This window comes from Trachemys scripta, chromosome 10 (genome assembly GCF_013100865.1).
Source record: "Trachemys scripta elegans isolate TJP31775 chromosome 10, CAS_Tse_1.0, whole genome shotgun sequence".
NCBI lineage: Eukaryota > Metazoa > Chordata > Testudines > Emydidae > Trachemys > Trachemys scripta.
Window position 1 is genome coordinate 51484106 of NC_048307.1, and position 19086 is coordinate 51503191.

Genomic DNA, 19086 nt, shown 5'->3' on the forward strand with positions numbered 1-19086 from the left:
TGCAAGTAGAATTGATAAAACTTCAGCTTCTGGTTACAACAATTTGGATTTACACTTGTTTTTCCTGTGGCACAGGGCAACTTTTTAATATTTGTCATAAAGATATTTCAAGGTTGTTTACTCTAATTTACCCCCCTGGCTTACATATAAGGCCTGCTTTGTCATGAACCATTTTCCTAGTAATGAAAATCTTGAACGTGTTTCCAGTCTTGACCAGCATAAACCTAGCTACCAAAGTGTTTCCAGCTTCAAGCAGAGAGTCTTGATGATTTTCTGGGATTGCAGCTGTTAATTTTTGTAACCAGTTGAGTTTACTCTTGAAAGTTACGGGCTGAGGCAGGTGCCTTATGCAGTTTTTGCCAGTGTACACACTACTCTTGGAGCTGAAACATGCTTGCTATATCAGTGCTCAGGAGCAGAGATTCTTGTCAGTTGTGCCGAACTGTATAGTGGTTTTGGATGAAAACTATTGCTGGAGATGAGTGAGGACTTGATGAAAATGTATGTTGCTGTTACTTATAATCTTGTTTGCAGATGCCCATCATTTTTTGAAGAACTTGGCTATTGGGCTGACATTTTCCATACTTTTTCTCTTCCAGAAAATGAATTTTATCAGAGATGTTTTTTTTTTTTTTTTTTATTCAAATCAGCTGTTTGAGTTAGGAAGAAGTGGCAAAATTTCACTCTTGTCATGGTAAGAATATTTTGGCAACCATTTTTTTTAATAGAGCTACAGCAAAAGTGGTTGAAGATTGAAAGTTGAAACTTGGCTGGAAAATAGTCCTCACGGAGAAGTTGTGGACGGACTTCGGGGTGAATGAGGTGTATGAAGGAATGGTTTTGCCTAAGCAAAATTGTATTTGAAAACTGTGTACTCAGCATATACTCTAGCTTTTTTCATGAACTCTACAACTTGCACTCTTAAATATATGCACATAGCTTGGGTTTGATCTTTTTTTTCAGAAGGTTGCATCCAGTTGTGCTTGTGCAATATTGACGACTGTACATGCAGACCAAGCAAGCACCGACATCTGCATGCACAGATGATTTTTTTTTTTTTTAAGTACACATTAAAACATGTCAGTCTTAGTGCTTGAAAGGTACACCCAAAGGTGTTGTGTGCACATGGCAGTAGACCAGGCTAAGGACCCTTTAACTAGATGCTGGCCTTCATTCAACGATGGTCCAATAGAATTTAGGACTCTGTAAGACTAAGGTTTGGCCCTGTGGGAACTTTTTGCAAGACTTTATCAGCACAAGATATAAAATGAGAGCACCAAACTCACTGTTGCCTATTCAGGATTTCACCCCAGATTTTCAGAGGTGTGAGGTACCAGCTACCTTTCTGATTTGTTAGACAGTTCTTCAGAGTTCTGCATCCTAACAAATATTTTTTAAATGTTTTATCTTCTACTTTCCCTTTTAACATTTCAGAATCTAAGAGATCTTCCTGTTTCTCTGCTGTGTGACTTCAAAGCAGGATATTTGTAAGCCTGCTCATTGCTAACATCAGCAAAGGCTGTATTTTATTTTGAAACTTAACTGGGGTGAAAATAACTGCTATGCAGAGGGTTAGCAGAAAGCCTCTGCTAAAAACCTCAAACTAATACCTTGTGCTACCCATAGTACATTCTTCAGCTTACGCATTTGCAATATATTGTTTTCAGCCATGTAGTACACTGTGTACCTCTGAGATTTTATTAGCTAGTGCACAACAATATGAATGCAATGAGATCTTAGCATACTGAGGATAAAGACTAAGTCCTGTTATTTTTCTGTTGTTCAAATACACTTTTTTAAGAACATGGCATTTGTGGGGGCCTTGTGCAATTTTTAAGGTGATAAAATCATCATAATAAACGTTGCTTTCCTTTCTCAGATTTGAATATCCTGAATCCAAATGTCTCAGCAGAGAAAGCTAGAAATGTCCTAGCTGTGGAGACTGCTCCCACGGAACTGGTAGGAGAACAAGCAGCTTGCCAGCCAGCACCGGTCCAACAAAGTGCCATCAATTTCTCCCTAAAACAATGGGGTACTGAGATCAAGTAAGTTCTTTTTTCCATATAAGAATTGTTCTAGTCCCTAGCAAATGGACAATCATACGACAAGTTGCTCAGATACTGTGGTGATGGGGCCAGTGTAAGATGGAGAGATACAATGTACAAATTAAGCAAGAAATTGGAAAAATTAGTGGCCTGTCCATTGCCACAATATCGCTTAAAGTAGACTGTCTATACATACTAGGATTACTAATTTAACAGGTAGAGTTGGATATAGAGATACAGTAGTGTTAGTAAAACATCTGATGTAAAATGAACAATCTGTCAGATAGTTAGCAATAGCTTTATGGTCTGAGCACAAGACAAGGAGCCAGGATCTATTTCTCTGTACCCTTGGGCAAGTTAAATACTTAACCACTCTGCATCCTATCCTTTTTCTGTAAAATGGGAGTAGTAATTGCTTTCTTCAGTGGCGGTATGGTGATTCATTAGTTAATACTTAAAATAGTAGTTTGGAGATGAAAAACCCTGTTCATATTCTTAGTTGTTTGTTTGTTCCATTTTTAAAAAAGATATGTACTGTAGATTAAATACAAGAAGTTCAGGCCAACATTGAGCAAGTTATGACAACCACTTTCTTAAAGTAAGAAACATTTTGTTTAAAAGCATGGAATGGAAGTAACTATTTTAAGACAAGTTTACTTGAGTTCACTCTTTGACACCAATTGTTTTCAATAACAGTCGTACAGTGACTAACTTCTGGCTCTCCTATTACTGTAGGTTCTTTATGAACATTTCATATAATCTGTCTAGTGACCTTCCGCTACTGTTCAAAAGACAGCTGATCCTTTCCCCATGATGTTAGAGCAGTTCATGATGCAGTGGCTGCTGTCCTGTCAACTAGGCCACATCCTTCTTGTTCTGTCATTGAGAATATTTTTTTTTTTTTTACCGGTTCAGTTGAGTTAAATAAGGAAACCTTTAAATGAAATTAGTTAGGCACAGAAGTTGGAAGGTGTGTCGTGAATGAGGTAGGAGGCTGCAGGAAGAGAAAGGATGGTCTCATGGTTAAGGCAATTGAGTGCTGCCCTGGAGAACTGGGTTCTGTCACTGCCTGTGCTGGAGAGAGCCTGTGTGATGCTAAGCAAATCACTTCAACCAAACTTTTCACAGGTGGTCACTGACTGTGGTTTTTTTTATATTCTGGGTGCACAGCCTGAGACTGTAGTGTCTGATATACAGAAGTGCTGAGCACTTACATCTGCAGTCATTGGGAACTATGCTTTGAACATATAAAGTGTTCTATAATTCTTGAAAATCCAATCCTAGCCATCTCAAGTTGGACATCCAAAATTAGTGATTACTTTTGACCTTAATATCTGCGTCTCAGTTCCCCACCTGTAAAATGAGGATAAACCTCCCTCTCTCACAGGGTTTCATGAAGATAAATTAATTGTTTCTGAAGTATCAATACCATAGAGATGCGCACCATGGAAAAGCCCATGCGGAAATTCTGTCTTCAGAGCAGGGTTTGAATAGTGTGCAGTAAATAAGGTCTAGGCCCATGCATTCAATAATGAGGATAAACGTAGAGCTGCTCATTAACTGAGCACTGTCGATTCAGTACACTGAATAAGGTGGCGTCCTGTGGGGAAAAATATAGTATGTGATCATGTAAGTAAAGACTATATCATAATGCATATGCATGAGGGACCCAAATGAAAGTTGCACAGGCAACCTTATTTAAACTTCCTAACTTTTGAGTGCTGGACTTTGCAATCTTAATGTTCTTTTAACATAGTTTTTTGTATGTAAGATAGAACTCTGATTAGCTGAAGCAATTTCTGCTTATAGAGTGCTTACGGAATCCGATCCTTAAGGGGTAGTTAATGACATCTTCATAATCATAAACTTAAAATACAAATAAAAATCAGTTTTTCACCTGATTAGAATTGAGTTTTACTGTAATATAATAGTTAATGATGGCTAAGCAGGCTATTGACGTGATAGACAACCTAGAAATACCCAAGATGCAGAGCTAATATAGTTGAGGAATGGGAAGGATAGTATCTAAACTTCAAGCAATTTTATTAATTTGTATAGGTCATATTGTGGTTTTCAGCACCTTAGTATTTGTGTGCCTTATACAAAGATGGATTAATTAATTCTTGCAACACACTATTAGGAGGGCCCTACCAAACTCACAGTCCATTTTGGTCAATTTCACAGTCATGGGATTATAAAAATCATAAATTTCATGGTTTCAGCTACTTAAATCTGAAATTTCACGGTATTGTAATTGTAGGGGTCCTGACCCAAAAGAAGTGGTAGGGAGGGTTGCGGTACTTCTGCGCTTCTGGCTGCAGCACTGCATTCACAGCTGAGCAGCTGGAGAGCGGTGGCTGCTGGCTGGGAGCTCAGCTCTGAAGGCAGCAGGGCAGAAATAAGGGTGGCATGGTATGGTATTGCCACCCTTACTTCTGCACTGCTGCTGGTGGGGAGCTGCCTTCAGAGCTGGGTGCCTGGCCAATAGCCGCTGCTCTCCGGCCACTCAGCTCTGAAGGCAGCGCAGAAGTAAGGGTGGCAATACCATGATCACACTAAAATAATCTTGGGACCCTTCTGTAACTCCTTTTTGGGTCAGGACCCCCAATTTAAGAAACACCAGTCTTCCCCATGAAATCTGTATAGTATAGGGTAAAAGCGCACAAAAGGCCAGTTTTCATGGCGGGGAGACCAGATTTCATGGTCCATGACGCGTTTTTCATGGATGTGAATTTGGAATTACTGTTAACTCTATAGTACAGAAAGTGAACCGAGGCAAGGAGATGAAGGGATTTATCCAAGGTTTCAGAGGAAGTCTGTGGCAGTGCTGGGAGCCCATACTTGCTGAGTCCCCTAGGTCAGTGTCTTAAACACAAGACCATTCTTGCTTCTTTAGCTATGCAGCACAATTTCATCACAGTGGTTCTTTGTGTAGAGCTTTAACATATGGTTAACATCTGCTTGACAGCAAGGGCTTGTTGTAATATCTGCATATGCCCTAAGCAACAGTGAAGAAATAACAAGAGGGAAGTGAAGAGAGTATGTTTCATATAAAGAATGTACTATATGTGCACGTTAATTGCACTTGCCTAAGCTGGAAGTTGCTTTCATTTTAAATCAGCTTTCAACAATTAAAGCCACCAAAAACTAATTGGATCAGATAAATGTTCAGAGCTGAATAGTCCTTCCTTCTTATGCTGACAGTTCCTGCAGCCTCATTTGTTTATGTAGAGTCTTGCTTGTTTAAAAGGATGTACTGTACTAACCCCTGAGTTACCTAATCATATGATGGGATTTCATAATATAGAATGAGCCAGTAGATCATTTTGAATTTTCACAGATTTTGTGTAACTATATATAATTAAAATATTATTTAAAAGAATAAACTACCTTGGTTTGCTGTTGTAGCTCTGTAAACCTAAAGTCCTGTGGTACTATTGCTTTACATAAATTTCAGTAATGGGAGGGGCTGGGAAGAGGTGTGCTGTATTTAATTATTTAAATACATATTATAAAGGAATTCAACCAGCTACTCTCTACTCTTAATTTGTAGTCCAATAGCACATACTTAATCCTCAATCCTCAAAGAGTCAGCAAACAAAGTCCTTATGAAAAGTACATGTAGAAATTGAACACCAACTATGATGATACTTGCCCTCATGGGGAATATTTGAAAAACATTCTCAAGTACCTTTTGCTTATTATTGTTTCTCTTGCCTCATTACTCTTTCTAATAAACATAGGTTTCAGAGTAGCAGCCGTGTTAGTCTGTATCTGCAAAAAGAACAGGAGTACTTGTGGCACCTTAGAGACTAACAAATTTATTTGAGCATAAGCTTTCGTGGGCTAAAGCCCACTTCATCGGATGCATAGAATGGAACATATAGTAAGGAGATATATGTTCCATTCTATGCATCCGAAGAAGTGGGCTGTAGCCCACAAAAGCTTATGCTCAAATAAATTTGTTAGTCTCTAAGGTGCCACAAGTACTCCTGTTCCTTTTTTCTAAACGTAGTTATCTTAAAACTCTGGAAAGGTGGAGGTTTGATGGCCTTTAAGAATGAAGTCCTCCAGCCACAGGACAAGACAGGCATGGACAGTGGAAAGCTCACCTCTTGTGGAAAGAGAATAGCTCAATCCTTTGCTTCTATACTGAGAATTCCTAGAGAGATGTCTGTGAGTTTTGTGATATGGATTCTTGTTCACCAGAAACTAGTCGGAGACTGCCACATTCACTCCACACAGACTTTGTAGATGTCTGTCTAAGGACCGGAGCTGGATCTGAACCAGTGACTTAGAAATAACTGTCTCACTTTCCCATGTGGATTGTGTAGTCCTACATACACAGAAAGAATAGCCGTGAAAAGATTACTGAATACATAATCAAATCCCAGCCAAGTTTGCAAATCAGATGTTCCTTGCTTTATGAAGGATTACATTGTGGTTTAAAAAAACTGTATCAAAATGATCATTATCAGACTGCTTAATTGAACCAAATTATTTGGAATCATGGTATTGTGATATGTATAGTGTATCAGATCACTTAGCGCAGATGACAGATTTCCTGTAAAACTTTAGGGAAGCACTGGGTCAAGCCAGCAAATAGTCTCAATAGTGAGACACCTGTATGGTCAAATACGCATTGTAAGTCAATTACTTTCCCATAAACGGGAGGTGAGCTGCTTCCAAGAAAGGGTGAAGATGGGGCCTCCATCCTTAAAGGCTGGAGATTAAACATACTTGTATTTGACAAGTTAGCTGATCCTTAAATGTAGCGGTGCTACATTTAGAAAGAGACTTGAGACGCAATGTTCAGATCTGTCTGAAGTGCACAAATATATTGATATGCAGTGTTGGTTTAGGCCTTTGTGACTACAGTGCTTCTATAGCATAAAATCTTTTACTCATATGAAAAATAGGTTAAGCTTCCTACAAAACTGTCAGATTGGAGCCTAGAGATTGCAAATAGCTTGGCAGCAAATAGCTTGGCAGCATTCTAACTAGCATGGAGATTCTCTTGCAAATAGCTTGGCAGCATTCTAACTAGCATGGAGATTCTCTCCTCAACATCTGTGTAACTACAATAGATTCCGCTTTTGGATGACCCCAATTTTATGTTAATTCAGTTTGTGATACGATAATACACAGTAGCCTTTTGACCTGCATACTCCCTATTCTGTTTAACGCTTATCAGTTGTTTACCCTAAATTTAAAATAAAGAACTATTTAAATAAATAGATTAAAAACAAAAAAAACAAAGCCCCACTCCCCAGAAAAAACAAATGTTTCACTGCCAAAACAAATGGATAGAGCAGGGCCAGGAGAGAGAGACCATAGCGATCTCATGTATTTTGGTCATTTGCCTCACAGTACCACGTGCTGCAGCAAAGCCACTCTCCTGGCCCTTGAATATGTTATGATCAGTGCTTAAATACTGATGGTAGGTATTACAGGACACGACTACTTGGTTTTTGTTTGCATTTTATTTAGCGTTGGTTTTGTTAATTTAAGCTCTGTTTAACAAAGAGGATTCATTGATGTGTTTTGAAAGTGTATGTTGTTTGGGTGATTTTCCTAAGGTGTACATATATGATGTGACTAAAAAGGTAAATTTAAAAAAATATACTCCCCCCTCAAGAGAGAAAATGGCATCACTGTGATTATTTTCTTTATTCCACAGAAATTCAATGTCTTCCTTAAGATCTGGAAAAGGAAACAGTGAAAATCGTAAGAGTGTGTTTTATACCAGCGAAGAGTGGGAGATGTTAGATCCAACCCAAAAGGACTTAGAGGAGTCAATGGCACTGGAAGAAAGGCGGAAACATGCATCAGAAGGAAACAAAGGTACCATTGTTTTTCTGTTAATATACCACACTGTTAGCTGTATCTTCCGAAAATATAACAAGAATTCAGTCATTTGTTTGCAAACCAAATCTTTGTATGTACAACCATTCCTTTGCACATGAAATTATCTCCTTGTGATGTATTCAAGGGTCAAACAGTGGTTTGTCCATAGTACTGTATTCTGTGGTGCATGTAACAAAGGTATACGAGAGATCTCTTGTATTTGACTCCGTGGGCAGGCGTGTCTTTGTTTTGTTGTTGAGACGCAGGGCTACAAGAGGGAAGGAAAGAGTCAAGATCTTTGGTTATAATCTTATGTAGAGCCAGCCACTCAGGGAAGTCACTGGCTTCAGACTTCAGAGGTGTCACTCTTCATCCAAAGTGGATGAAGCAACATCCTGGTTGCTGCTACTTGATGAGGGAGGGGGATAATGGGTGGGAAATGTATCTATGCTTTGATTAAATCTTATAGTCATAAGTTTTTGGAGTAACTTCATGAAAATTTGCACAACTCTTTAGAGCTCTTTGGTTGTCCTGAAGCATTAGTTAATGTAGGAGATAGCATCCTTCTGTCTAAACAAAGGTACTCATCCCTGCAATCTGCTCCATTCAGGAGGACCCTCACACCTATGGAGAACGCTAGTAGCTTAAATGGTGCTGCACAGGTGTGGCTGCCTGTTGGGTCTGATTTTAAGGTTAGGGCCATAATTATTTAAAACAGAAGAAATCTTAGCAGTTAACTGTAGTTTGCTTCCATGGCAAAGTAAACTTGGTGGCTTGGAAAGTCTTTCATTTTTTGTAGTGAGTATGTAAAATTCTGTTTAATTAGTCAAGCATATTTCCTCAGTCTCACATTCATGGTCTCTCTAAAAAAAGACCTTTAATGCCAAAAGAGATGTCAAAGGAAGCAACTTGGAAAATGAGTCATACTCAACAATGATGTGTTGGGTGTGTTTAAACTTTGGTATAAGTCTAATTTTAATGAGCAAATGCAGACATATATTTTATAAAGAAACTTTTTGAATGCATTGAACAAATTGTTTTACACAGGAGTGACTAGTTCAGCCTTTCCATTTGATTTTGGCCGTATTCCATACAAAGCAAGACGTCCATTGAAAGAAATGATTGTATCAAGCAAAAATCGGAATAGCAGTGACACATCTCCAGTTGAATGGAATTCTGGGAATGGCAACAAACTAGCTTCTGAAATGCAACTGAAGTTTCAAAGCCAGCAAGAAGAGTTGGAAAGGCTAAAGAAAGATTTGTCGAGCCAAAAGGTAATTCACACAAGAAGGACAAGCACAGCATTGTCAGGCCTGTCCACAAATGAGAGTAAATCCACCCTTTTAAACTGCAAACACCAATGCTAAATGTACCTGTGCATTTGAAAATCTCAAAACAGAGTACCAAGAGATGGAAAAGTCTTTAGGTTGCATAGGGTTCAGTAACTGCTCTTTTGGCTTTTATATCCTCCCTTATTTACCCATTGAAACCAGCTTTCCAGAGTATGTCTGCAGGGAATTAAAGACTATTCACCCCCTGTATCTGCAGTCCCCCTTTGTTCTCCCTCAGAGAACTTCTCATGTTTGAGATCCATCTCTTTCCTAATCACATTAGAGAAAAACAAGCATTTATGCCTAATTTGGATACAGTCTGTATCACCAACAGGGTTTGATAGAGTATGGTACAAGGCTTAGACCAGCAACTTTAAGTACTGATCCACACACTGTGTAGGTACTTGCATAGCCCATATTGTTGTAGTAAATGAGTGTTTTCCACATATTTAAAGCTAGTAGAAACAACTCTGTTTCTTTCCAACTTTATTAGATTATGAGGCGGGTTGTTTTGAATTTTCCTGTGTGACCTTATTGAGGGGAAAGCTAACTAAATTTAAATGAGTTCCATATTTACTTGTGGAAAGCAGTCAGTCCTCTCGTAGGAGTGAATTCCCTATTCTAGATCCAGCTCCTGTGAGAATTCTTACTTCTACACTCACCGGTCTCCTCCCAGTTGGTTGATAGTTTCATTGGTCCAATAGAACATAGCTGTCATAGCTACTTCTTCCGTAGCCAACAATTATTATCTTAAAGAAAGCTAGGGCTAATCTAGCAGAGAGCTTTGAATATCAGGACAGATATGTTGAACTGGGTTCTTTGGGAGCTGAGCGCCAGAAGGGTGTGTTCACAGTAACTTATATGATTAAACAGTCTGCATTTTGTAGCAGTCGAAACTTTTTTAGGGTATGTACATTCATTCCTAGATATGAGTTAAAATAATCAAGCCTGGAGTCAACACTGAATACTGATAGATTCTCTTAGCATCCGCTTCCTTATTGACTACCAACCCCAGGTGGTGATGTGATATGCTGATAGCCATTAGGTTATCAGTGACCTCATCTCTGACCAGTCAATTCAGAATTGGTTCCTTGATTGTGCAGAGCACTCTTGTAAGAGACTTGAGGTTTTCCAGCTGGGTTAGGGCTCCAACTGTTCCCTTCAGCAGTTCAGGCTCTTTGGAATAAAATACCCAAAGAAAGGTGATAAACCCCAGGGGAGGATGAAGAAAAGAGAGTCTGGCTTTCCTGTTACATGGGAAACCTGTCTCTCGAAATCCATAGGGTTGCTCCAAACGCCTCCAAGGATCTCAGGCTTGATAGGTAGGCTTATAGGCACAGTTCTCTCTGCTGTATCCTGTTTTATTCTAGGGGACAAAATAATCCACCAGTATCTCCACTGTCGTGAGGCCCTGGTTCAACCTAGACACATCTACATGTTTCTTCAAACCACTGTGAACTTCCAGATCCATCTTCACTGGGCCCCCAGGAGAGAACACTAGTCTCAATCCCAGGCTCTACCCTTGATCTTAGTTTAGGGGAGGAGTTCCATTCCTCTATCCCAGAAGTACAGCCCCATTACATCCTATTGAAATGTATAGCCTATTGGAGCTTCCTCTTAATGAGCTCAGTTCCACTCTTCAGCTACCTAGTGGGCCACAGCTGACACTGCTTTCTGCAAGCCTGACACATCATATAGCTTAATACATACTTCAGTTAATGGTGTGCCAGGTGTATGTATCCACTTAGAATTATTGTTCTTTATTTCAGTGGCCTCCAAAAACCCACTGACTTTATTCCATTTGCACTTGTTACTTCATGTAGTATTCCAAGTCTTTTTTTCTTTCGTTTTACATAATTATATTCTTAGGCTGTAATGTCTCCTGCCTTTTCTCCACCCTCACTTTACTTTACTCTTTTCAGGAACTTGTGCGACTCTTGCAGCAGACAGTCCGGTCTTCCCAGTACGATAAATACTTTGCAAGCCATCTTTGTGACAGGGTTCCAAAAGACAAATTAGAGCTGCTACACCAAAAAGATGATCAGATTTTGGGTCTCAACAACCAGCTTGAAAAGCTGAATCTTGAAAAAGATAGTCTCCAGCAGGAAGTAAAGAATCTGAAATGCAAAGTTGGAGAACTCAATGAGCAGCTGGGTATGTTAATGGAAACAATTCAAGCCAAAGATGAAGTGATCATGAAACTCTCTCGTGAGCTCAGTGAATGTGAGGACAATCCATCCTCCCAAAGTGGAACAGCAAATTCTTCCATGTTATCCTCTTTTAACAAGGAACTACAGGAGCTGGACAGACTAAAAGTAAGAGCAGTGTGTCTCTCCGTTGGGGTAGAGGAATCCCTAGTTCTCTATAATGCTTCACAATAGGCCATCCTGTGTAGGAGATCACTAGAACCTTCAGCATTGCTCTAGAATACTCTCACCCGTGAGATTTTTTTTTCTCTTCCCAGTGGAGCTTGGGATCTACATTTTGCTCCCTGCAGGACAATATAATCCATAGCCACTAAAGTGTTGAGCTGGTCCACTCTGCTGTAGTACAGGATATTGTGTTTTCAATAATACAGTCATAGGCGCTGACTCCATGGGTGCTTCAGGGCTGGAGGACCCCCGGGGGGAAAATGGTGGGTGCTGAGCACCCACCGGCAGCCCCCCATCAATTCGCCCCCAGCACCTCCCCCTCCCTCCCTGCACCTCCTGCCTGCTGCAATCAGCTGTTTCGCTGCATTCAGAAGGCATGGGAGGAGCGAGGATGCGTCGCGCTCAGGGGAAGGGGCAGGAAAAGGCGGAGCGGAGCCTTGAGGGAAGGGGTGGAGTGGGGGCATGGCCTGGGTGAACTGGGGTTGAGCACCCGTTCCCCCTCCCCTCCTCCCCCCCCGGGCACTTTGGAAAGTCGGCGCCTGTGAATACAGTAATTGCTATGGAGGAAGAATACCTTGAGAAATAATCAGGAATACTGGGGAAAAAATAGGGGATAGAGAGAAAACAAGGATGTAAAAAGAAGAGTCAGAAACAAAGAACAGATGGTGAACATAAATGAGAGTGTAAGGAATACGGGGGGGGGGGGGGGGAAATAAAAGACCAATGTAAAATGACGGAAAGGTGACTTAGACGTAAAAGGAGGAATAGACCAGCAATAAAGTCAGAATTAATAGTGCTGACCCTATTGCTAGTGACCTACTTTCTCCCCTAACTCCTTTCACAGTTTTATAGGATATTGGAGTTTGGGTTCAAACAAAATTTGTATTTTTGGTAAACTACCATTTAAGCTTGCTTGCCTTTGGATAATTTCTCTACTCCAAAGCAATTTAGAATATGATTGTGTTCCTATTTAAATAAAACTTTCAAAGGGAAAATCCCTTTTTGTCATTTCATCCGCAACTTCCTACATCAGAGCATAAGGAATTCTGGATAATAAGGGATTAAACTACAGAAATGAATAAGCAAATAGTATTTTATCTACTAACAGAAGTGGATGTAGCAGATGAGGAATGTTGAATATGTGGGAGTAGCAAGAGATGATTGTTTGTTTGAAAAGTACCATCTTTCTCTCACTCACCACATAACTTCAAGCTCTGGAGGTCAGGGTTTAGACAGGTTAAAGTGAGAGAGCTTTTTGCTAGATATGTGTATTTCTGCATCGTGGACATAGCCTTTGAAGTAATCATATATATGGTACCAATTGATTGAACCTATTCCTGGAGATTTGTACTGGCAATGTAAGTTTGGCTTTTTTTGTGCAAGACTAGAAAATAATATTATGTGGTTTGATAGTGATATTTAACTGACAAGATCTAATAGCGAGACAAGATGGGCAAGGTAGTATCTGTTATTGGACCAGCTTCTGTTGGTGAGAGATACAAACTTTCGAACTACACAGAGCTTTTCTTCAGGTCAAGTCAAGATCTAATAGTGACTGCTTGTCCTATATTCTACTGTATGTTGTCAAGTAGAAGTTTAAATGTCAATATCTATAGATGGTAAACTTCAATTTTTATTTTTATTAACAGGACAATCTTCAGGGTTACAAAACCCAGAATAAATTTTTAAATAAGGAGATTTTGGAACTTTCTGCTCTACGAAGAAATGCAGAAACAAGGGAGAGAGACTTGAATGCAAAGGTCAGATTAACCCAGTTTTGCTATACTTGAAGGGTTCCACTTCTGTTTGAAAATATCTAAAATAGATATTGGAGAAATGTTTAAACAGTGAAAATGATCCTTTCAGCACTCAGAACTGCACAGCTCCTTAAATCCATTGTCTTTTTAAAAGTTTTATTTCTCAGTTTTCTTGAAGAGTGACACATGGTAATGTGGGCATGACTTATTCCCCACACACACGCTGTTTATATTCCATTGTGTTGCAATTTCATTTGTAAATCTGCCCAAGAAACTCCACTCTACAGTAGAAATGGAACTGTTTAGATATGTTTTGTATGGCGACTCTCTGATGAATGCCACTGTGCTTGTTACAATCTATTTAATCTTGCTGCATGAATGATTTCTCAGAGTTTTGTATGACTTGACATTACCAGTGAATTAAAAACTGCAGTCTTAATTTATGAGCACAGAATATTTCATGCAACATTAAGATTGCAACATTTTGCTTTTTCAGGACACACAAGTCAGGAAATGCAGTTAAGGATGAGACTGTATTGTCATGTACAACAGTACACTAAATATGTCACCGTACATACATACTTACATACACAGTACAGTAAGCTTTAGTGAGTGGGAAGAGTGAATAATTTTTTTTTGTAGCCTGTGTCAGTGTATGTAGATTTAGAGCACATTTGTGTACAGATGAGTAGGGTATTTGAATGAATGTGGTCAAGTTATTGTTTGCTTGGGGCTAATTAGGTGTGTTTATGTATGTGGATATACTGTTTGAGCAGGACATGTCCAGACGTGGAGTGCGTTTTTGTATGTTTCATATGTGAATTCCATGAAGTTGTAGCCAGGCCTGGATGATATAAGTATGTGTGGGGCTAGGTTTTTGGCATGGAGGTGCAGGATCATAATTTCTGGACTCTAGAGGAGTCTGTATGTGGAGAGTGAAAGCAAGGAATTTTGAAACATTTTATAATTTTGAAGACATATAACCAATATCTATCAAACTTTGAGGACTACACGCGCACACACAATCTTACATTTTTAAAATGTCAGTTGTATTTAAATTGTAAGAGTATAAAAGATTGGTGCTACCACTCATATATCACACATCAGTGGCTGAATGGATTTTGTTCAAAGTGCCCTCCTCCCCCCGCAACCCCCCAAAAAATCACCTTTGTGCTGATACTCGGCATATGACAACTCAGCCCAAAATAAGACACCCTCTCCCTCCCCCACCAGTAAGTTGTGACTGTAAAGATCCATTCCAGTCTGAGTATGCAGCATTTAATTATAGTATTTGCTATCATAAACAGTATAATAATAAAATAAAATCCATTTCAGAATGTTTGTTCAAATGTTTGAGTCATTTTGTGCATTCTGGGCATGTAAAAATAGGAACGAAAAATGGGCTATTTTCAGGTTATAGATTTGTATCCTTTTGATCTTTAGGCTGTGTGAATTTTGAACCAGATGTTTAGAAATACTTAGTGCGACATGTATTTGTGTTTCAAATTAGTACAGTAATTTGGCATGTTATTCTCTACAGTGTGCTAGCCTGGAAGCCAAACTTTGTCAGATAGAAAGTAAATACTTGATCTTGCTTCAAGAAATGAAGAATCCTGTTTGCTCTGAGGAACAGAGCCCTGCTCGTGATGTCATTACTCGTTTGCTTGAAGATGCTTTAAAAGTGGACAGCAGTGAGCACCCAGAACAAGCTTTCTTTAAACCTTTCCTTGTCAGGTAAACCTTAGGCTAATTTTGAGGGCATCCAGTCTGTATTTGGAGGAGGCATGGGCGGAGAATGGATTTCAGATATGAAACTTCATATATATTGTAAAGTCTTAAGTATCCTAAAAGTACTTTAGGAGAATGAATATACAATGTTTTCTCATCCTCCATTTCCCCTCTCAACAGTACACTTATACCCTAGACTTCTTGACTGATGTGTATTGCTGGGCCAAAGATATTTTGCATATGAAAATTGATAGTGGTAATTTTTTTTTTAATTTCTAGTTTACTTTCCTTCATGAATAATAGCATAATTATATCGGTGAAATCACATAACAGGCCTTGTAAGCACAATACTTTGTTTCAATTATATTAAATAATTCTGTATCAAATTAAATATCGGCAAAATTATCCAATACATTTAACTATTCCAGATATTAATGCAACATGGTTGACCCATAATTCTGTGGCTTAAACTCCTTGCAGTGACTTACATAACATTAATTCCAAATGTAGATACAGCCTTTGAATACAGAATGGTTCAAAAAGTAAAACATATTTTGTAATAAACTGAATAGGGAACTTTAACACTCTTATTAAAATAGTATGAAAGCTCTGGCATGGTTTTAAGGATATTGCTATATAAACTATTGCCAAAGTAACTTAAGAATGACTATTTGGAATTTCCTTAGAACATACCAGACTGCAAACTTTTTGTAGAAATCATATTCTTTTTTTTTTTCTTTACAGTGAACATGATATTTATGGGTTTCAGACAGTCCCAGAAGACGATGAGGAAGAGAAATTAGTAGCAAAGGTGCGAGCCTTAGATCTGAAATCCATTTCTCTCACTGAAAACCAGGAGATTTCTACAGGGGTAAAATGGGAAAACTATTTTGCAAGCACAATGAACAGGGAGATGATATGCTGTCCAGAACTGAAGACCCTTATCCGCTCTGGAATCCCGCATGAACATCGTTCCAAGATGTGGAAGTGGTGCATCAACCTCCACATTAAAAAATGCAAGGACAGCACTGATCCTGGATATTTCCAAACCCTGCTTCAGAATGCCCTTGAAAAACAGAATCCTGCATCCAAACAAATAGAGCTGGATCTCTTGCGAACTTTGCCAAACAACAAGCATTACTCTTCCCCCACTTCTGAAGGGATCCAGAAGCTAAGAAATGTCCTTCTGGCATTTTCATGGAGAAATCCTGATATAGGATATTGCCAAGGTCTCAATAGGTATTATATTTCAAATCTGATAAATAAAAGAGCTGTATAGTGAAACATTTAGTAGACTTGTACAGTAAGGATAGCACTGTGCCTGAGGAAGATGAATTTTTTTATGGTTGACTTCACTAGAGAGATTCCTCATCTTGCTGATTTGCTGATTTGGAAGCTGTTTCAAACCTTGGTAACAGTTTGGGAGTAAATGTATCAAATAGTTGAATTATTTAACAGGAAGAATTTGCAGAAAAAAAGGTCATTCAAAATAATGTGTAAAAGTGCCATTTTAAGACAGTGATCATAAAATTGATAAATAATTTCCTGAAAAATAAGGGGCTTAATTCTCCCTCCTATAATATGAGAAACAAGTTCATCTAAGGGCCATATTGTGGCGTACTTGTTCATCTTTCAAAGACATGCACTAGATTATAACAGGTTTTTTTCTATTCAGAGGAGTTGACAACTTGATCAAGTGCTTTAATTTGTTGGCTTTTTTTAATGAGGAGAAGAATCCATGCTTGGGCCATAAGCATAGACTGACAGAAATCTGTAAAATAGATTTTTGCAGAAGAGATAGGATTGGAGGGAACTTGTACAATGAATGTGGTGTTTAATTGAGTTGAAGTTTTGTGTTGCTTTTATGTCTGTCTTTAGTTTGACATAAAAAAATGAAAGTTCTGGCTGATGGTTAAAAACGTTTGGCACTAGAAGGGCTACTCCTGGGGGAATTCTGCGTCATTGCGCATGTGCAGAATTCATTGTTCCGACAGATTTCTTTGCTTACCCACTGAAAAATTACTTCTGACAGGGAAGCAAAGGGAAGCTGCAAGAGTGGTCATGCACCCACTCCCTGGCAATGCAGACAAGTCAGTTTGGGGACCCAAAGCAGCCAGTAGAGATGTAAATCACCGCCTGGGGGGTGGGGACTAGGTAGTCGTGTGTGTGTGTGTGTGTGTGTGTGAGAGAGAGAGAGAGACACTCTGACCCTCTCACTCGCTATTGCAGCATGCTTGATGTGGAGGGGCAGGGCTTTGGGGTATTTCTGAAGAGGTAGTTGTAGGGCAGGCTCTGTTCCCTCTGGCAAAGGAGAATGTAGCAGCCTGCCTGCTTAGTTAATTGTTCCCATTGTTCTTAGCGAATTCCCCCAGGAGAAATAAAATAGGTGTAAAAAATTTTATGACTCCTTTACAGGGCTGGCTTTAGGCCAATTCCACCAATTCCCCCGAATCGGGCCCCGCGCCTAAGAGGGCCCCGTGCCCAGTGGCAGGGCCACCGGGTGGGGGCAAGTGGCCGAGAATCCCTTCCCTGGCTAGAGGCTCCTTTTTAATTTTTACTCACCCGGTGGCGCTCCGGGTCTTCGGCGGCACTTCAGCGGCGGGTCCTTCACTCGCTCTGGGTCTTCGGCAGCACTTCGGCAGCAGGTCCTTCAGTGCCACCAAAGACCCGGAGCGAGTGAAGGACAAACCGCCGAAGACTACGAGTGCCGCCTGGTGAGAACAAGCCCCACATGTTTTTTTACGTGTTTTTTTTTTTTTATTTTCAGTCATCCCTGCCGGGGCCCCGTCAAAACTGTTCGAATCGGGCCCCGCACTTCCTAAAGCCGGCTCTGCTCCTTTACGTTGCCAGAGTGGTGTAAAGGAGCCTTATTGTAAAGGACAGTGTGGCCTTATAAATGCTTATGGTTCTTTAGTGATTAGAATTGGTCTAAATTTTTGGACTGAAAAAATTTCCTATCAAAATGTGCTCCATGAACTGTTTGCTACTAACTTTTTTGGAGATGGTCAATAGCCAGTATAGATTGTGAGTTTGAGTCCCTGGCCCTCACTTGCTCTTCAGTTGCCTATGATGTAACACTGAGCATATGGGTGCATATATTTTTTGACTAATAATTAGATGTAAAGGGTCAATACTAGCTACATTACTATTAGATGGAGGGGGGGGGAAGAGGGTTTGATGATTTCCTCCAATGCCCCACGCTCCCATTCTCCATCCACTGTATTGTAGTTTAAATAAATTACCAAAATAATTGAAACTAGCTGGATTATATTGCATTATTTTGACAAAAAATATGCAGAATTTTGCAGAATTTTAAAATATTGGTCGCAAAATTTTTATTTTTATTTTTTTTTGGCACAGAATTCCCCCAGGAGTAAAGGGCCACAGATCCTATCATTTGCCCTAGTGCATCTTATGCTAATCAATCCAGTCAGGAAATCCTGACCCTGGTATTTCCATTCTAAAAAAACATTTCAAGAGTTTATAGCATTCCTAACTTAAGTACAGAAAAATATTCAGGATCCATAAAAGGACTCTGTAAAAGAAGGGGTTGCCTGCACTTTTTTCCCCCATTGATATAGTTTTTCACTGATGTAATTACACTGGCTAACACCTGCGGAGTTTAGTAAGTTTACTGCATTGGTGTAAAGTGACTTGCCTGGTACAGCTTTGTCCTGGTTTGAAATCTATACCAGATGAAGCTGGTGAAGCTACATGTGTGCATAAAAGAAAAACAACAAAAAATAGTGTAGACAATCCCAAAAGGATTCCTCTCTGGGAGGAATTTGTGGTAAATTAATCTTGGGTTTTTTAATGTGTGCAAAATGTTTCCAAAATTTTCCCAGTTATTTTCACATAAGCCTCAGCTAGGGCAAGAACATTCTGTATTCACTATGTGTATACTGTATTCACAGTATTCACTATGCAACAGATACTTCTACTTGTTTTTACTAAGAGAATGTGACCCAGAAATAAAATTAAATCAGGAATTGGTGGTAAGGGAGAC

The 19086-nt window shown here is 39.4% G+C and overlaps 1 protein-coding gene across 2 annotated transcripts in view; it reads left to right on the top strand.

Annotated features, from left to right (window-relative positions):
• The window catches only part of TBC1D2B (TBC1 domain family member 2B), a 62903-nt gene that overhangs the window by 31393 nt on the left and 12424 nt on the right, over positions 1-19086 (top strand). For both annotated transcript variants that reach the window (XM_034783015.1, XM_034783017.1), the window contains exons 3-9: positions 1880-2045; positions 7726-7889; positions 8940-9166; positions 11146-11538; positions 13245-13355; positions 14893-15086; positions 15825-16319. In XM_034783015.1, the coding sequence (XP_034638906.1) occupies positions 1880-2045; positions 7726-7889; positions 8940-9166; positions 11146-11538; positions 13245-13355; positions 14893-15086; positions 15825-16319 (1750 nt within the window). The remainder of the gene's footprint in view (positions 1-1879; positions 2046-7725; positions 7890-8939; positions 9167-11145; positions 11539-13244; positions 13356-14892; positions 15087-15824; positions 16320-19086) is intronic.